At 35.6% G+C, this 21639-nt stretch overlaps 1 protein-coding gene across 1 annotated transcript in view; it reads left to right on the top strand.

Annotated features, from left to right (window-relative positions):
* Positions 1-15592, top strand: part of rnpc3 (RNA-binding region (RNP1, RRM) containing 3) — a 38074-nt gene extending 22482 nt beyond the window's left edge. Inside the window, exons 12-16 of the mRNA XM_059327484.1 lie at positions 4951-5045; positions 5853-5911; positions 8903-9035; positions 14984-15061; positions 15207-15592. Of these exons, the coding sequence (XP_059183467.1) occupies positions 4951-5045; positions 5853-5911; positions 8903-9035; positions 14984-15052 (356 nt within the window). The 3' untranslated portion in view covers positions 15053-15061; positions 15207-15592. The remainder of the gene's footprint in view (positions 1-4950; positions 5046-5852; positions 5912-8902; positions 9036-14983; positions 15062-15206) is intronic.
* The last annotated feature ends 6047 nt before the right edge of the window (positions 15593-21639 follow it).

Here is a 21639-nt window from a genome sequence, read left to right as displayed (position 1 = left end):
ATCAGTGTCCTCAGCCAGTGAACTGACCAACAGATCTGGACTTAAATGTGCTTGGTTTCTACTAGAAATGTTTACTAGAGCCTGACCGATATGGGATTTTTTGACGATGCAGGTACTGATTTTCGAGGGGAAAATTCATCGAGAACCGTTATAGTCTAGACTGAATTGTCCAAAAAGTGAAAGTGAGGAGCATTTATGGGTACAAGTCAGGAACCGGCCTACTTTACTTATTTCAAGGGTGCTGAATCCAAAAAAAATGGTTCCCAAGCGAAATTTTTGGTTTTTGACCTTCTCATTTGCATATCAAAATGGCGGCCAAATTGCCCATCTTGCTCAGTTGTTGGACCATTTTCCCCAAGTTTTTAGTAAGTAGGCAATCAAAGATGAGGAAATTAAGTTTCTAGATCTATAGTCTAGGGTCAGAGCAAGGATATAGTGGAGGCTCAGTGTCTTTTTTATGTATATTTATATATATGCAAAATACCAACTTTTAAGGTTAAATTAAGCATTATTTGTGTGGTTTTTTTAAGGCCGACATAAATATTCAATCAATATCACTTTTAAATGTTCCAGTTGGTATTTTGCATATATATATATATATATATATATATATATATATATATATATATATAAAAAGACACTGAGCCTCCACTATATCCTTGCTCTGACCCTAGACTATAGATCCAGAAACTTAATTTCCTCATCTTTGATTGCCTACTTACAAAAAAACTAAGGGGGAATGGTCCAATCACTGTGCAAGATGGGCAATGCCTGACCGATATGGGATTTTTGGTAACGCTTTATAATAAGGTCCTTAATAACCATTAATTAACAAGTAATAAGGCATTGTTCTCGCTTTAGATCCGGTAGTTGCAAAAAGCATATTTAACCTATAATAGATGAGCAATAAAGTATTTTAATATCAATAAGCAAACAAAATAAGATTAATAAAGGCATAGCAAAGACATAATGGGTCATGGGTGTTTGTAATGCCATTATTAACACTTATATAAGCTTATAAACACACAATAATGTTAATAAGCATCTTGTAAGGACTTACAAGGGCCTTATTACTTGTTAATTAATGGTTATTACAAGGACCTTAATATAAAGCGTTACCGGATTTTTTGACGATGCAGGTACTGATTTTCGAGGGGAAAATTCAGGAAGGTTGGCTCTGTGTATTGCAAGTTGATGAACAACAGTAACAAGCTCTTGCATTTTCCGTTAATAACCCTCTTCTTCCCTCTCACAAACCCTGCTCTGTGTAGACGTGATGCTCCAAGAATGGAGGCAGCAACAGTGGTTTGTTTGAAATGCATATTAGATAAATTTGGCAGTTAGTGCGAGCAGCGAGAGCCATCGTGGCTCGACAAAAAAAAAAGAAAAGTGCCAACTGCAGAGAATCAAACTTGACAAAAGAAACTGATAGATCCCTCAGAGGGAGAGACTTGTGAGAGCCTGTGCTGAAAAGTTTAACATCAGCATTAACACTCAAGACTAAAATCACCACACTTTCTGAAGGAAGCATTCTGCTGTTGGTAATCAGCTGCCGTCTGTCTTTAGTGTCTTTTATGTTTGTCCAATGCTGAGTGGAGAGCATCAAAGCAACAAGTACTTGTCACCAGTGGTGTCCCCAAACCAAAAACAATTGTGGATTATTACTTCAAGTCATATTTTGGCAGCAGCACAGAGAGAAGTGGAGCAATGTCAGCGTAACATTGATCATTTCTGCTGATATAATATCATCTCAGTATATCTGTCAAATACATCCAGGCCCAATATTATCAATTGTGTCCAAGCTAACATTACTGAGACTGTTGGTCAGAATTAAATTGAGGTTGACAGTCCTTAGTTTTATTCTCTCTTGGTTCCTAAAGCAAGGATTATCAATAGTGGCACTTGAGTGGGATAAAACCGCGCCGTGCTGTCAGTCACAGGGTTAAGCTGCTCTAGTCAATATTTTTATAATAATAATACCACAAATAAATATTGTCCCACTCTTCAGTTCCACTCAGCCTTATGCCTAGTTCACACTGCACCACTTCAGCCCTGGTTTTCTACTCACCAACAACATTGTTTTGGAGCTCCCTAACAAATGTACCAGATGAGAAACAAATCGCTGTCCCCTCCACTAGGGGTGTGCCATATCGTATCGTTCGCGATAATATCATAAATCATAATAAATATTTATTTATGGTTAAAAAAAAATGCATATCATGATATTGGCAACATTCCTACTTCTTGATGTAGTGGTTAAAGTTGTTTTAATCACACAAAGCTACTTACTCTCTGTTGCTAAACACATGCAGTTTTCAAAATAAGAGCACAGTGTGTTAACAGAATCCACCACAGAATTTACAAGAAGACTGTCAAAATAAGATGCCTTAAATAAAACATACAAGAACCTTTATTCTCCTTTACAAAATGTCATTAAAATATGCCCCCGGAACCCCTAAATGGTTATTTTTATTATTTGCTCATACTCAAGAGTCAAGAGTAAATTTTTTTTTGTATTTGGCAACTGTTGAGATTTGCACTTCACACTACATTTTAGATTTTTATTTATTTATACAGACTAAAAAAAAAATTATATTTTCTATATCTTTTTAAGTATTTCGTAATATCGTCAAGAATATTGTTATCGCAAAAATAGCCTGAAATATTGTGATATTCTTTTAGGGCCATATCGCCCACCCATACCCTCGACACAAATCACACTTGAGTGTTATCTGTGAGATGTGCAAAGATGCAAGAAAAGAGGCTTGCCAATGCAGATACATCTTAGATATCTATCAGCTGAGTATGTGGACCTGTCAGAGTGTGAGACTTGGGTTAAAGGAACACTGTGGGGAGGGTGTCTGCACAGAGACCCAAGCTGTCGTCGCGCCTAGAAGAAACAGGCTATAAATAGTAAATTAGTGTAGAATTTAATTTCCAGTGTTACTTCCCATATGTGTTTTCGTGTAAAAACATAGTTTGGAGACCAGTCATACCCATCGGGGATTCCTCAGCACAGTAAAAAAAGTCTTTCAGTTCATTGTTTTGGTTTTACAGCCTGATTTTATGGTTTAGGATGAAGCTCACCTCACTCAGCAGCACCGTTTTCAGAGAGCAGCTGGATAAATAAAGTCTGTCTATCTATCTATCTATCTATCTATCTATCTATCTATCTATCTATCTATCTATCTATCTATCTATCTATCTATCTATCTATCTATCTATCTATCTATCTATCTATCTATCTATCTATCTATCTATCTATCCATCCATCCATCCATCTCTCCATCCATCCATCCCTCCATCCCTCTGTCCATCCATCCATCCTTCCATCCATCCATCCATCCATCCATCCATCCATCCATTCATCCATCCATCCGTCCTTCCATCCATCCATCCATCCATCCATCCATCCGTCCTTCCATCCATTCATCCTTCCATCCATCCATCCATCCATCCATCCGTCCATCCATCTGTCCTTCCATCCATCCATCCGTCCTTCCATCCATCCATCCATCCATCCGTCCTTCCATCCATCCATCCATCCATTCGTCCTTCCATCCATCCATCCATCCGTCCTTCCATCCATCCATCCATCCATCCATCCATCCATTCATCCATCCATCCATCCGTCCTTCCATCCATCCATCCATCCATTCGTCCTTCCATCCATCCATCCGTCCTTCCATCCATCCATTCATCCATCCATCCATCCATCCATCCGTCCTTCCATCCATCCGTCCTTCCATCCATCCATCCATCCATCCATTCGTCCTTCCATCCACCCATCCATCCATCCATCCATCCATCCATCCATCCATCCATCCATCCATCCATCAATCAAACATCCATCCATCCATCCATCAAACATCCATCCATCCATCCATCCATCCATCCATGCACCCATCCATCCATCCATCCATCCATCCATCCATCCATGCACCCATCCATCCATCCATCCATCCATGCACCCATCCATCCATCCATCCATCCATCCATCCATCCATCCTAATTCTGACTGTGTGGTTTGGTGCTGGATACGTTGCATATTAAACCTAGCTTGTTAACAGTGGAACATTTAGCAGTTAAATACGTATAATAAGGTATAAATAGATCTACTCCTCAGCAGTTTTTGAAGACCAAAGCAAGGCCAAAAGTATAGTGATTATTTGACAAACATTCATTAGATTGACAGCATAATAATAATAATAATAATAATATATCTTCTGCCCTAAGAGGACAGGAAAAAAAATAATGCAGTTTTAAGTATTTGGTTGTGCAGATATTCCATCTCTTTTAATGCAAACATTCAAAAGACCTTTTAGGTGCAGATCTGCTATTAATATGAATATTTATACATCCATTAACATTAATATTTACACCATGTTAAAAACCTATTAATGTGTAATTGCAATTACATTTGCAGCAGCATTTTTGTGGAAACAAATCCTTTTTGAATAGGGCTTTGGTTCTTGCTGTATTTCTAATTTATTTTTGATAATTTAAAGCTAAAAACAAAATGAAAATAAAGGAAGCATTAAGCTGGAATTGTAAATAATCTCCACATTTGCAATTTCAGACAGCCAGTATTGTTTGTTTCTCCTCACCATGTCAGCTTACACCACTCAAATGAATTCCCTTGATCTTCCTGCCACTGACACACTAATACAGTACACACCAGTTATGACCAAATCATATCTCAAAAGAAATGGCTGCTGGGTGCTGGGATCAAACATGTAATCACTGCTTTAATGTCTGAGTGCATCTGGTGCAGCCCACTTCTTCAGTCCACTCTGTCTTAAATAAAACATGGAGTTGATGGTATTGAGTTGCAATGACTTTGAATTTATCTTTATGTATGTATGGGCAGCTCTGCCGTGATCCTTTGTACCTGTTTTTCAAATGCACCTTGCATCACGTTTTTTCTTCTTCTTCTCTCTTTTAAAACAGAGATAAAAAGGATGTCTGTGTTTAAAAATTATGAACCGGGTGAGCCAACCTGCAGACTGTACGTGAAGAATATTGCAAAGCAAGTGGAAGAGAAAGTAGGTACATTTATAGCACTTGACCCACTTAGGTTTACTGGATATGATGCTTATTCTAGAGTTCTGATTTATTGATTAACCTCCTGAGACCCAAGCTTCTGTTTGGTATGTATTGTTAGTTTCTCCTATATATTTGATATTTTGGATTTGTAGGACATGATAAGTACAAAAACTAAGCAATGTCTTTGAACAGGAAGTAGTTTTTGAAAAAAAAAACAAATCGGTTATTTTTCCCGTATAACACAATTAATTCACCAGTGTATAAAACTTTTATTTCCCTACATTTATTCCCTCTCTTTGGAAGAATGATAGTAAAAGTCTATTCGTTCTCAGATGAGTACTTCCTGATTAGCAGTCGTAGCTTGTTGCTATTGCGAAAAATAGTCAAACTTGCACAGAATATCAAGCTACAAACATTATTAAGCACAAATAAAGAAGTTTTTAACCATAAAATCTGATCAGATTTTGTACCTGGTCCACTTTTGTCTGGGTAAAAGCTGTTAATTGACTTTAGCAAGGTGCTGCCATCTGATTTTTACACTGATTGATGTATTGTGCTTTTTCTAGAGTGTGTACTACTGAGGACAACATGTTATAGTGAAGCAGAATTAAATATAAGGTCCATAAAACCTAAAATGAAATGTCCACATATGAGGACGCAGGGTCCCAGGAGGTTAAAACATGTCATTCTGTGTTATAAAATGTTACACTTTGTAATATATTACTACTGCATGAAGGAGATTATTTCACATTCATATATTGACTGTTTTCCTGATATTATTATTATTATTATTATGTGTCTTCTAGGACCTGAAGTACATCTATGGGAGATATGTGGACCCTTCGTCAGAAGCTGAGAGAAACATGTATGTGATCTTTATTCTACTTTTTATCGACATGGTTGGCGTGTCACCTCACCACTTCCTGTATTCACAAGCTATTTCTGACTCTTGCAATTTGTCACTTTCCTCTGAGAGTTTTTAGTAATTCATGCTGACTGTGTGTTGTGTTATTAATAAGTATCTAACCTGACATAGAGATCATGAGGGACATTTTATGTTTGCGCATCAGCAGTACTTCAAATGAATATTCCACCTGAGTCATCAAACTGAGCTTATGTTGAGTAGAGGGCCAGACTCTGAACACAGATGTAGGTGATAAACAGGAAGAAACAACTCTGCCAGAGAAACACTCTGTCCTCTGGTAACCCATCTATCTCTAAATTGCGGCTTCTTTTCCCGTTTGAGGGCTACTGCAGTTTATTTCAGTTTTTTTCATGATTAAACATGTATGCAAATAAATTCTAAAAACTTTGTTACCAGATCTCAGATGTCCTAAAACACATCATTTACTAAACAGTTGATGCAGTGCAAATTAATCCATGTTCCAATAGTTTTACCTCAGGGTAGTTATACTGTCATTTACCCTACAACCACTGGCAGGCAGTGAACATCCCACACTGCAAAAAAAGAAAAGTTGGGTGAACTCAAAATTTCAAGGCAACAAACTTCCATAAAATTTTAAGTCGGACAATTAAACTAAATATTTTAAGTTTTGTTTTTGAGTTTGCTCAACTCTGAATTCAGATTTTTGTCAACTCAACTGTAAGTTGTACTAACTTATAATTTTACATTGTAATAACTTTTAATCCTTACTTCTGCTAACTTCTGCAATGTGCTGAATTGGCACGATTGTAACGCCGCTATGAAATGTCAGCTAATGTTGCGACCACAATTTTGAGTTAGCATTGATACGCTAATGGCTACTCTTGTAGCTGTAACAAGCAGCGCTGCTAGCATCAGTTAGTCGCTAGCATAAGTTAGCCGCTAGCATAAGTTAGCCGCTAGCTTCAGTTAGCTGCTAGCATCAGTTAGCCGCTAGCATCAGTTAGCCGCTAGCTTTCGCTAATGACCGAATTTCACCGCTTTCCCGCATTTCCCAACAAAGAAATAAGAGTTATCAGAACTATTGTCCCTTGTTGTGAACCCCAACTTAAAGATATAAGTAACAACAACTCACCAACTTGTTTTTGAGCAGACAACTGGCTTCCTTTGTTGTGCTAACTTACATTATTGCCCTAAATGTCAATAATTTATATTTCCAAGTTTTACCAACTTAAATCACTGTTTTAGGCCAAAAAACACAAGTTGGCTTTTTTGCAGTGCAGTATCGTATAGACCTCCCAAGAGGGATAAGTTACTTTTCAACTGGTCCCTTGACCTTTGACCTCAATGTGTCCATGCCCATTTTATGCTAATCCCATGCAGCTTGGTGCAGGAACTATGCAGTTTGAGGTGATTTCTGAGCTGTTTCCAGAACAGAAGTACTCGCCATCTAACAGCCCAAAAATCAAATTCGTGCAGAAATCTCTAAAATGTCATAAGTTTTTGAATCCAAATCACAGCAGTCATTTTTCTACGGTGTTCCTCAAGGTATAAGGGTCTTAATGTGTGTTTTTGAGGGATTTTTGGATCATTACTATCAAATCTCAAGTGGTCAAAATGTTTTAGTTACCACTTAACTGCTGTACATGTCAACCAAGCTGTGTGTATTTGGTGTGTTATGTGTGTGTAATAGATCATTTGAAAAAATATTTGATTATCTACAGCAGGGATGGGCAACTTAAATGCTGCAGGGGGCCACAATTTTTCATGTTCACTACCACAGGGCCACATAAAGGACCGTGTACTTAACCAGATATGATGAAACTGCAATTTTAAATATGTTTACAGTGCAGTAACTTCACATATTTCATGCTCAAATGCATGTAGAACAGTATAAATAGGAATACAAAAGGTTTGAAGCAAATAAAAAATAAAAACTTACTGTGATTTATTTTGTTTCAGTGAAAGAACAGCTGACCAACATTAATTGCTAGAAGTAATTTTGTGCATTTTTACACTGAACTTTTAAGATTTCATGCTCAAATGCATGTAGTTGTACTGAGGGCCACATCCGGCCCGTTGGCTGTCCTTGTCCGGCCCGCGTGAGGTTACCAAGAAATTAGAAATCAATATAACCGCAGTGCTTTTATTTTGAAAAAATAAAAAACTTTTACTATAGTTAAGACAACAAATATAGCCACTAATATATGTGACATAATGAAATAAACTTTAACAAAACTTGTTCCTGTCAGTCAGCCACTATAGAAGCCTTTTGATACTTTATATCAACTTTATATGAATTACGACGCACTCGTTATTATCTGCAGATTATTGGACGACACCTTTTCAAAATAAAAGCATCACAACATTGTAAAACACCTTGAAAATGTACAAACATGAAAAAACAAGCTATATAATACAAAAACATAAATAGGAACCTTGCTAAAGGTCATTTACAGTTGTGTTACTACTTTTTACTGCTATATTTGATTTACTCCACAGTAACAGTCTCATCATAACATGTGTTCCTATCAGTAGCAGCTCAAAACCAGATAATTTACTGTATTTTATAAAGCGATTACATTAATATTGAGCAGAATTTATTTCAGAGTTTTGGTCCGGCCCCTGCAACCTTCGTGGTATTGGTCATGTGGCCCCTTGGGGACATTAATTGCCCACCCCTGATCTAAATCCTTACACACTTTAACAATTCATTCTAATTCGTGAGTTTTTATTTCCGATTTATGACAACAACAACTTACCACACAGTGCTGAGCTGGTTTTCAGCTTTCATATGATCTGTCTCCTCCAGTTGTGATTGAGCCAGCCAAGTTGAATGCCATCCAGTGTTTGATCTGGTTTAATAACATCTTCCTCTTGTGAACTGAATGGCTACAGTATAATGTTTATAACTTGGCTGTGCTGCAGCCTGGAGTGATAATGATGTGTCCCTGCTTTGGTTTCTCTCCTCAGGTTTGACATTGTGTTAATGAAGGAGGGGCGGATGAAAGGCCAGGCTTTCGTGGGACTCCCCAGTGAGCAGAGTGCAGAGCGAGCCCTGCGGGACACCAACGGCTACGTTCTCTACGACAAACCCCTCGTCGTTGTATCCTTTTTGCTCCCTCTCACAAGATGAAACAGGGACAAGAGTTTCTAAGGGGTTAGAAATCCAGGCTGATTTGGCAGGGTTGGGTGATTTGGAGGAGTTGGATCCAAAGATGTATATACAGGGTTCTTTTTATATTACTGCTAGAATATCTTTTAATCATCAGTTGCTCAGAGGAAAGCTTTTTAATGAGTGGGGGACACATTTCATTGAAATAAAATAAGTTGTTGCTTCTATCTGAAGCGAAACACAAACATAGATTGGCCATCTACCTAACAAGTCTGGGTTCATTTAGTTTATTATTATTAATTTCCACCTCCTGTTCAATACTAGCAGGAACACATATATGCGATATGGTCTAATTCCATATCACATTAAAAAATATATTGATATATTTTTATATTGATATATATCGCCCAGCTATAGTGGCCCTGAAGTGCAAATCACAACGGCAAATCAGAAAACACAACAACAAATTAAAAAACACAACAACAAAACAGAAAACACAACAGCAAATCATGTTTTCTGTTTTGTTGTTGTGTTTCTTGATTTGTTGTTGTGTTTTTTATTTGTTGTTGTGTTTTCTGTTTTGTTGTTGTGTTTTCTGTTTTGTTGTGTTTCTTGATTTGTTGTTGTGATTTCTGTTTTGTTGTTGTGTTTCTTGATTTGGCTGTTTTATGTTACATTTAGGAGACATAAACACATCATGTTGCAGTGCTAGGAAAGTTAAGACCTGGAATAGACCCAGGTTATAATAGTTTTGGATTTTTCATTAGTTTTATTTTTAATTTCGTTGTGAATTTTGGTTTTCAAATTCAGTTAGTTTTAGTTAGTTTTTAGAGTGAGTTTTCTAGTTTTAGTTTAGCTTTTATTTTTTGAAAATGCTTAGTTTTAGTTTAGTTTTTATTAGTTTTAGTGTTAGTTTTAGTTTTTTGTAATGGGCTATGTTTCCTTTATTTCCTTTGGTTTATCATCTCAGCACCAATAAGGTTATTAACTCTTACAGTTCTGGGTGTTTTGTATTTTGGTTCTAGTGTAAACATCCCAGTCTCAGTAAACATATTCACCATGTGTTGCATGTTCAAATAGAAACACTGAATTATGAGTGAAAAAAGATGACAAAAACAAAAACTAAGGACATTTTCACTATAATTTTAGTTAGTTTTAGTTAGTTTTGTAACCACACAATACAGTTTCAGTTAGTTATCTTTTTTTAAAAACTCTAGTTTTTATTTTTATTTCAGTTAACGAAAATGTTTTTTCAATTCTAGTTTTTCTCGTTATTTCGTTAGTTTTGGTTAACTATAATAACCTTGGTATAGACCCAGGCACTAAACCTAGATAAAAGGCAGTTAGGAGGTGGTGTGTTATGGTTATCAGGTTAGATGTGTGTTGGCTCTGCTCCTCCAGGAGGACCAGGACTAATTCCTGGCAGCCCTGATCCACCACCTGCTCTTCCTCGGCTCTACACCAATAATTGCACATCAACCTTTGAACTTGTCTAATGGAACAAGGCTATTGATTTTGATGGTGTTTTAATGTGCATCCCGTAACCAATTAGCTTGGCGACAGCATATTAGTCTTTGAGTTCAAAGAATGAACAGCGACGTCTGCACTGTCATTTAGTTGGAGATGCTGTCCTGCATGGAGCTATATTTAATATATTCCAGCTAGGGCAGGGGTCTCAAACTCAAATTACCTGGGGGCCGCTGGAGGCAGTATCAAAATGACCAAGAAAATTACTAAAAAGACACAAAATGACAGAAAAAAGACACAAAATGACAGAAAAAAAGACACAAAAAAGACACAAAATTACGAAAAAAGACACATCACTGAAAAAAACACTAAATTACTTAAAAAAGACAAAATGACAAAAAGATACACAATTACTAAAAGACACAAGATTACTTAAAAAAATAAATTATTTAAAAGACACATATGCATTTTAAAAAGAAAAATTATTTAAAAAAGACACAAAATTACCCAAAAAAAGACAGAATTACCAAAACAGACACAAAATTATTTTTTTTAAAAGACACAAAATTACCCAAAAAAGTAATATAAGGGACCTTCCACACACAACACGGTAAAGTGTCATTCATATAAAACTCACATTAGACTTTCATATCAAGGTGGGGGCCACAAAATATCTTCACGAGGGCCGCAATTGGCCCGCGGGCCGCCAGTTTGAGACCCCTGAGCTAGGGTGATGACTGGTCAGTGAGTTACCATTCAGCCATTTAAGAGGCGGTTTGGAGGCTTGAAATGTGCTTTGCTAACTGGAGCTAGTGGTATAGATACTGGTAGTGTATAGATCTGTGGGTATTGTATGTTAAATGCAAATCTATAACCTTGATGAAAGGCTTTAAGATGCTGTATTTCTTACATTATTACATGCATGCATTATTATCCTGCCAATGCTTTTAATTTTTTAGGCAGGCAGAAAGAGTGAGGATATGGACCAAAAGTCATATCCCGATATATTTAGGCTGAATATTGATATATGATATACACTACTGGTCAAAAGTTTTAGAACACACCAACTTCAGAATTCAGAATCCAGAATTTAATTGAAAATTATGCAGTTTAATGTCTCAGTCTTCTCTGAAATTAATGCACATTTGCAACATTTAAAATTCTTTATTGAGCATGATAGTGTTTTGAAAGAAAAAAAAAGATTTAAAATCACATTTTATGTTGGACTAAAGGACTAAAAAAAGACACAAAATGACCAAAAAAAGACACAAAATGACTAAAAAAAGACACAAAATGACTAAAAAATATAAACTACTGCACAAACAAGTACAAGCACAGGCTTTTGCAAAAAGTAGTATGAAAACTGAGGTTGGATTTAAAAAATGTGAAAATATACCAGTGCAAGTGTGATTTTGAGTTGTTAATGGAACTCAACATGTGTAGAAAGATGGACATAGTTGAGTAAGGTTCACTTTGGTACAAGAAGCTTGACTTTTGCTTTGCTAACTGGTGATTTCTGAATTTGTAGGTATTGTATGTTTGATGCACAAGCTGCACCATCTAGCAAATATATAAGCTTGATGAAGGGGCTTTAAGATGGTGTATCAATTAGATTAAATAGTGCCAGATAACATTCATGCATTGTTTTCTGTGAATCTTTTGTTTTCAGGTAGGCAGGAAGAGCCAATAATAACTACTGCAAACATATGAAATGGCTTTTGCAGAAAGAAATCCCAAATAGTGTGAAACCTGAGGTTGGATTTCATGACAATCTGAAGGATTATATCTTAAAAGAATGCTGACATGCATTTTTTTGTTCATATTTCTATGTGTTTTGCTGAAGCTGCAATGTAAAAAAACAGAAAATATCCCACTGCAAGTCGGCTTTCAGGTTGTAGATAGAGCTCTTTAACACGTGTACCGAGGTGGACTTGGTTTGTTTTGGGGTTTTTCTTCTATTTGGAGCATCAAAAAATCGGGTAAGGTTCATTTTGGTTCAGATGTCTTTTTAAGCAGTCCTAGGCAGAGGACAGCCGGTCCCAGTTTAGATTCCCTATAATGATTTTTTCAGTGCTAGCTAGAGACTGCAGCATGGCACTTGCCAGAGAATCCTCAAACAGCCTGCTACTAAAATTAGTGAGCTGGAAGGAAAAACCTGCACGACACGCTAGTAGTTTAAAGTGTAAGGTTTATTAAGAGACAACTCTATAGGGGCAGCCTGTCATCGCCTGGCTCCTCCCCCTTTATTTAGCCTGTGCAACATGTATCCGTCCATGTAAATGACAGTCGCCGTCAGTGAGTAAGTGAGCCAACCTCGGAGAAGCAGGAGCTCTTAAAAGGTCCATTTTTGGCCAGTAGTCTTCTGGCATTTATGAGCAAACAGCTGCGACCTTTTCTCAAATTAAATTCATATGAGGCGGCAAGTGTCACAAGGAGGAGGGCCCCTGTGGCTTAAAGCTGCTGCATTCAACTCCGGGAGTAAAACAGGATCGTATATGAGTATGATATAAAATATTAGCCTGTGATAATCCGTCCGTGAAGCTGTGCCTTAAGCTGAAAATGGCTTTTCAGTGAGGGTGAAGCTTTGTTGTGTATTTACTGTGGTGCCATTGATGTTTAGTATGTCAAAAAAAGACACAAAATGACAAAAAAAGACACAAATGACCAAAAAAGACACAAAATGACCATAAAAAAGACACAAAATGACCAAAAAAAGACACAAAATTACCATAAAAAAGACACAAAATGACCAAAAAAAGACACAAAATGACTAAAAAAAGAAACAGTCATCAAAAAAAGACAAAAAATGACCGAAAAAAGACACAAAATGACAAAAAAAGACACAAAATGACTAAAAAAAGAAACAAAGTGATCAAAAAAAGACACAAAATGACAAAAAGACATAAATGACCAAAAAAGGAAACAAAATTACCCAAAAAAAACACAAAATGACCCAAAAAAGACACAAAATGACCAAAAAAACCCACAAATTGACCAAAAAAAGACACAAAATGACTAAAAAAAGACAAAAAATGACCAAGAAAGACACAAAATTACCAAAAAAAGACAAAAATGACCAAGAAAGACAAAAAATGACATAGTACATTTGTTGATGCCAAAGTAGCAGTTGAAGGCAGTAGAGATCAAAAATGAAGGATTTGATGCATGTAAAGGGCTAGAATTCTGATAAACTTCCCTCCTTTGAACCAGAGTTCCTACAGGTGCTGAAAATCTTTGAATCACTTGAATTTGTATGTGTTTTCAAGGATTGGACAGTTTGTCTGTTGAATAAAATGGGTTTGAATTAGAAATGAAGGTTATACAGGTTGCCAAGGTTTCGTACAAACAGGTGACACATTTTGGAGCATCAACCTTTTTTGCGTTTTCCTTTTAATGTGATCTGTAGAATGCTGTCACAAAACATAATTTTAGTTGTTTATATCAGTAGTTCTCAACCTTTTTGAGTCGCGACCCTCAATTTAACATGCATGTTGTCCGCGACCCCCGCTCACTGAACACAATCTCACACACACAGTTCAGATCACCAAAAAAGAAACAAAATGACCACAAAAAGACACAAAATGACCAAAAAAAGACACAAAATGACAAAAAAAGGAAACAAATTGACCAAAAAAAGACACAAAATGACTAAAAAAAGAAACAGTCATCAAAAAAAGACACAAAATGACCGAAAAAAGACAAAAAATGACCAAGAAAGACACAAAATGACCAAAAAAGACACAAAATGACCAACAAAAAGACACAAAATGACAAAAAGACATAAATGACCAAAAAAAGACACAAAATGACCAAAAAAGGAAACAAAATGACCAAAAAAAGACACAAAATGACCATAAACAAGACGCAAAATGACCAAAAAAGACACAAAATGACCAAAAAAGGAAACAAAATGACCAAAAAAGACACAAAATGACCAACAAAAAGACACAAAATGACCAAAAAAGGAAACAAAATGACAAAAAAAAGACACAAAATGACCAAAAAAGACACAAAATGACCAACAAAAAGACACAAAATGACCAAAAAAAAAGATGCAAAATGACCAAAAAAGACACAAAATGACCAACAAAAAGACACAAAATGACAAAAAAGATGCAAAATGGCCAAAAAAAGACTAACACACATTAACACATGAACACTTTAACACAGTGGAGACAGAGCTGACTCCCAAAATGATTTGGCGACCCCCAGAAATCATCTCGCGACCCCAACTGGGGTCCCGACCCCAAGGTTGAGAATAGCTGGTTTAAATCATAATATTTAATTTAGTGTGATGAATAAGTGCAGTCATCAGTAATGCTTTTTATACTGTATATAAAATAAGTAATTTACCATTGATGGAAGGTGCTGGGAAGCTTGGAATTGCTCCTGGAAATGCTTGAAAAGTGCTTGACCTTTGACCTTTTTATGCAAATGTTAGCTGGCTGCAGACCTTAACTAAACATTCACAGCAATTTGCCAGATCAGCCAGACCGAAAGAAGACAACACAGCGACCAAGAGAGGCCCGAAACAAAGGTGAAGTCAACAGGTGAGCGAGGCACTAAAGCATTTGGTGATCGCCAAGAAAAACAAATATTAAAATGACAACACTGTGTTCTGTCTATATAGAACAAGCTTTATTTTTCTTATGGTGTTTTCTTTTTACATTTGTGTTTACACTTTATTTATTCAAGATGCCAAGGCTTGATTTTGTGGCCCAGCAGAACCATTTGTATCCTTATTCTGGCATATCCTTTGGAAAAAGTAGAAAGGAAGGAAAATGAGGGCAGTATTTGTAGTTGTTGTGGCACAATTGGAACTTGAAACAAGTCGACCTGCATTGTAGTCTAAATTTAAAAGGACTGAGTACCCTGCTTTGTTTCTGCAGCTTATTGTCTCTTACACTATGTTCTCTGAAATACTTTGTTTAGATAGATAGACTCTGTAAACTTGTGCTATTTTGGAGTCTCAAACCTCTCTTTACACTTCTCTCTGCCTTGTTTGACTGAATTTCAGGTGATGGTCCTCAGATGTCGTCTTCTTCTTTTATTACTAAATAAAAACTATTTTATTAAGATAACGTGTCATGTTTTCTTCCAGTCACAGCTTCAAACATTTGTCACCCACACTGTAAAAAATGTTTGTAGAAATTACAGTAAAACACTGTCAAATTATATCAGAAATAGGGCGTGAAATTAAAAATGTAATATCACCGTAGTAGACACTTTTAATTACCGTAAATCAAAGAATAGCACAAAACTTTTACTTTTTTCTGTCATAAACTTTAGAAAACACAGTTTTGCTGTAAAAAATATTAGATTTTTCATTTAAAATGAATGGAGAAATACCATAACGTCACAAGGACATAACTACCCTAAAAATAATAGCAGACCAAAGGACCTAACAAAGGACCTAAAATGACCAAAAGAGTCACAAAACGACAAAAAAAAAAACAGAAAACGACCAAAAGAGACACAAAACCATCAAAAAAGACACAAAATGACCAAAAGAGACACAAAACTATCTAAAAAGACACAAAATGACCCCAAAAAAAGACAGAAAACGACCAAAAGAGACATGAAATTATCAAAAAAAAGACACAAAATGACCAAAAAAAAAGACAGAAAACGACCAAAAGAGACACAAAACCATCAAAAAAGACACAAAATGACCAAAAGAGACACAAAACTATCTAAAAAGTCACAAAATGACCAAAAAAAAAGACAGAAAACAACCAAAAGAGACATGAAATTATCAAAAAAAGACACAAAATGACCAAAAGAGACACAAAACTATCTCAAAAGAATCAAAATGACCAAAAAAAAGACACAAAACGACCAAAAGAGACACAAAACTATCTAAAAAGACACAAAATGACCAAAAAAAAGACAGAAAACGACCAAAAGAGACATGAAATTATCAAAAAAAGACACAAAATGACCAAAAGAGACACAAAACTATCTAAAAAGAATCAAAATGACCAAAAAAAAGACACAAAACGAGCAAAAGAGACATGAAATTATCAAAAAAAGACACAAAATGACCAAAAGAGACACAAAACTATCTAAAAAGACAGAAAATGATCAAAAAAAAAGACAGAAAACGACCAAAAGAGACATAAAATTATCAAAAAAAGACACAAAATGACCACTAGAGATACAAAACTATCTAAAAAGACACAAAATGACCCAAAAAAAAGACAGAAAACGACCAAAAGAGACATGAAATTATCAAAAAAAGACACAAAATGACCCAAAAAAATACGTAAAATTATCAAATGAGACACAAAATTACCAAAAAGAGACACAAAACCATCAAAAAAGACACAAAATGACCAAAAGAGACACAAAACTATCTAAAAAGACACAAAATGACCAAAAAAAGACAGAAAACGACCAAAAGAGACATGAAATTATCAAAAAAAGACACAATAGGGATAAAATGGCAAGTGATTTTTCAGTCTAAATGACAGATTTTGCTGATATTTACATTTAAATTTACAGTAGAAAACCCACTCACTGTATTTTTTACGGTAAAGTTCTGGCAACCACAGCTGCCGGTATTTTACCGTAAATTAACCCTATAAAGCCTGAACCGTGAAATAATTGCCAGAAAATTATATTTTTTAAAAACTTGAGTATTTATTGAACCTGCTGACAAAAAAAATAAATCAATTTGCATATATGAATTCTAATTTGTATCATATTTGATACATCAGGTCTTTTTGTACAATTTGTTGCTCACAGTTTGTTTTTCTTGAACTAACAAAAACATAAAACCGAACATTTTTATCCTATTAAGACTTTCCTTTTAACATTTAATTCAAATATTCAAATATGCATTATCTGATGATATGATGATATGAAGTTTTCACCCAGCAATGAACCTGTATCATTTTTGCTACGCCTGGTATTTTTGTGCAATTTGTTGCTCAGTTTGTTTGTTTTTAATCTCCAACACATGTATACATCAGGTTTTTCAGGAAAAAAATATATCACTCTAATGATGTAGAGGTCTCAACAACATGTGTATCAAATATGATACACTTGGCTTTATAGGGTTAAACAGAATGTGTGGGTAAACTTCAGTCAAAATACCATAACGTCACAAGGACATAACTACCCTAAAAATAATAGCAGACCAAAGGACCTAACAAAGGACCTAAAATGACCAAAAGAGTCACAAAACGACCAAAAGAGACACAAAACCATCAAAAATGACCAAAAGAGACACAAAACTATCTAAAAAGACACAAAATGACAAAAAAAAGACAGAAAACGACCAAAAGAGACACAAAACTATCTAAAAAGACACAAAATGACCAAAAGAGACACAAAACTATCTAAAAAGACACAAAATGACCCAAAAAAAAGACAGAAAACGACCAAAAGAGACATGAAATTATCAAAAAAAGACACAAAATGACCAAAAAAAAAGACAGAAAACAACCAAAAGAGACATGAAATTATCAAAAAAAGACACAAAATGACCAAAAAAAAGACAGAAAACAACCAAAAGAGACATGAAATTATCAAAAAAGACACAAAATGACCAAAAGAGACACAAAACTATCTAAAAAGACACAAAATGACCAAAAAAAAAGACAGAAAACGACCAAAAGAGACACAAAGCTATCTAAAAAGACACAAAATGACCAAAAGAGACACAAAACCATCTAAAAAGACACAAAATGACCAAAAAAAAGACAGAAAACGACCAAAAGAGACACAAAGCTATCTAAAAAGACACAAAACGACCAAAAGAGACACAAAACCATCAAAAAAGACACAAAATGACCAAAAGAGACACAAAACTATCTAAAAAGACACAAAATGACAAAAAAAAGACAGAAAACGACCAAAAGAGACACAAAATTACCAAAAAGAGACACAATAGGGATAAAATGGCAAGTGATTTTTCAGTCTAAATGACATATTTAGCTGATATTTACATTTAAATTTACAGTAGAAAACCCACTCAAACAGAATGTGTGGGTAAACTTCAGTCAAAATATCCTAACTGATTATGTTTAGCCCCAAACTTAAAGTCCTGACAGCAGAGTAAACACAGACTGGGGAAGGTATATGAGATCTAGATTGGCTGTGCAGCAGATGGTAGGTTGTCAACACAGTGGAGCAACCACAGTCCTGAGGAGACAGCAAACAAACCAGCAGACTGCAGTCTGGGGAAGGGAAATTGCGGGGACCGGGTTAGCTTACCTTTACAATCCCTGGCTGGCCCCATCTGTGTGATTACAGAGAGCAAACCTTGGAGGGTGAACTTCTCCCCTCAGCAGCCATCAGAACTGGAGATTTGGAAATCAAATTGTCCTTTTTTTTTGGATGTAAGCAATACTGGGAGTGTACTGGGTGCCTGTCAATCACAGCTAAATTAAAGTTTGTGATGTCTGATCTTTAAGACGTCTAAAGAGGGAAAACATGAAATTGCTGTGGTGAACAGCTCGCCAAATGTGTTCTGGTTTGATTCACTTTTACACTGCTTTGGTGGTTTGACGACAGACATAAAAGCACCCCCGCAGTTTTATCATGCGTCAGTGGCAACTCTGTATCTGTCCATATTTTAGCTCAACCCGAAAAAAAGGTCTCAGTTACAGAAATGTGTGTCAGAGAAACTGTATGCTCATGTTTCTCTAACACAGTAGTTGTCAACCTTTTTGAGTCGCGACCCCCAATTTAACATGCATGTAGTCCGCGACCCCCGCTCACTGAACAGAATCACGCACAGTTCAGATCACCCAAAAAAGACACAAAATGACCAAAAAACGGAACCAAAATGACCAAGAAAGACACAAATTGACCACAAAATGATCAAAAAAGACATAAAATGACCAAAAAAAAGCCAGAAAATGACCAGAAAAGACACAAAATGACCAAAAAAAGACACAAATTGACCAAAAAAAGACACAAATTGACCAAAAAAGACACAAAATGACCAAAAAAGAAACAAAATGACAAAAAAACTAATAATTTTTTGACAATTTTTTCTCTCCCTCTACACTCTGGCGATGATGTCACACACTGTGACACGAACATTCCGTGCAATACACACCCATTATAATCTCAGAATTTCTCCCAAAATGATCATGGTCATTGAACAGGGATTGATAAAAAACTATATGACCTATCGAAACGTGGATTAATACACCGATACACAAGACTTGTGTCTACTGTTTAAAGTTTAAATGGAGTCTCTAGGTGAAATTATGCCGGAGAAGTAGGCGTTTAAAAATCTCCAATTATTGTTCTTTTTAGCTCATTTTTTTTCGGCCGTCCCATTCATTTCAATTCAAAATTTTGGGCACTTACGTCACAAAAAATTAATATTTGGTAGAGAAAAGTAATAGCACACCGATCCCGATCAAACTGCACGTTTTGATATATAATTTGTCCTGCAACTCTTCAAGTTGTAGGACTAGTAGCGGGACGAAATTGCGTCCGGAAGAGGAAGAAGAAGAAATCCACAGTATAACAGTAGTGCAGCACTGGTCCCTGCAGATATTGCTGTAGGGACCAGTGCTGGGGAGATTGCCCCGAGGCCCTAATAATAAATCAATTGACCTTGATTTGCAACATACAATTGAACATTTTGAAAAAAAGCCACAAAAATACATAGTCTTGTTATATTCTTCAAACGCACTTTAAGGTTTAAAATTTTAATTTCCAAGTATTTCCTTATAAAGGGCTACAGCACATAATCCCACAAATGTGATCTTTCAAAATCTATCAATGCTTCTATCTTTTTTTACCCAGTTTAACCAAATTCCATTTAAATTTAAGTTATGTTTCATTTCAGAGATCGTATGGCTCCTAAACCAAACCAAACTGCTCCATTTTGAATCCCTTCCAGAATATGTGAATGATATTTCTGTGCTGACATGATTCAGAATGCAGCTCTGATATGATACCTCTGGCTATTTTAATTAACTGACAAGCCAGAAGGCTGGCTGTGCTCTGTGGCGAACCACGGATATCATCACGGCTCCTGTCATGTCGCTTTGTGTTGTTACACATGTCCCTGTTCACATCTGACAGGAGGGGGAGGCGTTTCAAAGCTAGTTAGTCTCCTTTTGAAGAAGACATGTTGCACTTGAAAAAAAAAACAACCCTCCATGTGAAAAAAACTTGTTCCCAAAACGTAATAACATTATGGAAATCATTTCCACCTAAATAAAATGCTTTAATTTAACGAGAAACAGTTTTGTTGAGTGAACAAAATGTAAATATGTCGGGTCAACATGATGTATTTGCATTACTGTTAATTAATTACCAGGGGTCAGTCTAACTAGATTTATAAGGGTAATTGTAACATACTAACATAATTTTCTTGGGCCATTTAAACGTGTATGACATTATTAAGAGTTACTTTATTTAATAGGGTAGTTACAACTACTTTTTAAATTGGTCCAGTATATGAATTAATTGTGCTGAGCCAACAAAACAAAGCTAGGTTGAAGTGGTTTAGCCCGGTAGTTCTCAATTTAACATGCATGTTGTCCGCGACCCCCACTCAACCAAAAAAATAAACAGAATTACCAAAAAAGACACAAAATGATAGAAAAAAACTAAAATACTTAAAAAAGAAACAAAATGACCAAAAAAGACACAGAATTACCAAAAAAATGACACTTAATTACTAAAAAAGACACAAAATTATTTAAAAAAAGACACAAAATTACCAAAAAAAAGACACAGAATTACCAAAAAAGACACAAAATAACCAAAAAGACACAAAATGACCAAAAAAGGAAACAAAATGTCCAAAAAAAGACACAAATTGACCACAAAATTATCAAAAAAAGACACATAATGACCAAAAAGACACAAAATGACCAAAAAAAGACACAAAATGACCAAAAAAAGACACAAAATGACCAAAAAAGGAAACAAAATGTCCAAAAAAACCAAAAAATTGACCACAAAATTATCAAAAAAAGACACATAATGACCAAAAAGACACAAAATGACCAAAAAAAGACACAAAATGACCAAAAAAGACACAAAATGACTAAAAAAAACCCACAAAATGACCAAAAAAAGACATTAAATGACCAAAGAAGGCAGAGCTGACTTCCAAAATGATTTGGCGACCCCCAGAAATCATCTCGCG

Source organism: Centropristis striata, chromosome 23 (assembly GCF_030273125.1).
Source record: "Centropristis striata isolate RG_2023a ecotype Rhode Island chromosome 23, C.striata_1.0, whole genome shotgun sequence".
NCBI lineage: Eukaryota > Metazoa > Chordata > Actinopteri > Perciformes > Serranidae > Centropristis > Centropristis striata.
The sequence above is the reverse complement of the archived record's forward strand: the minus strand, read 5'-3'. Positions and strand labels throughout refer to the sequence as shown.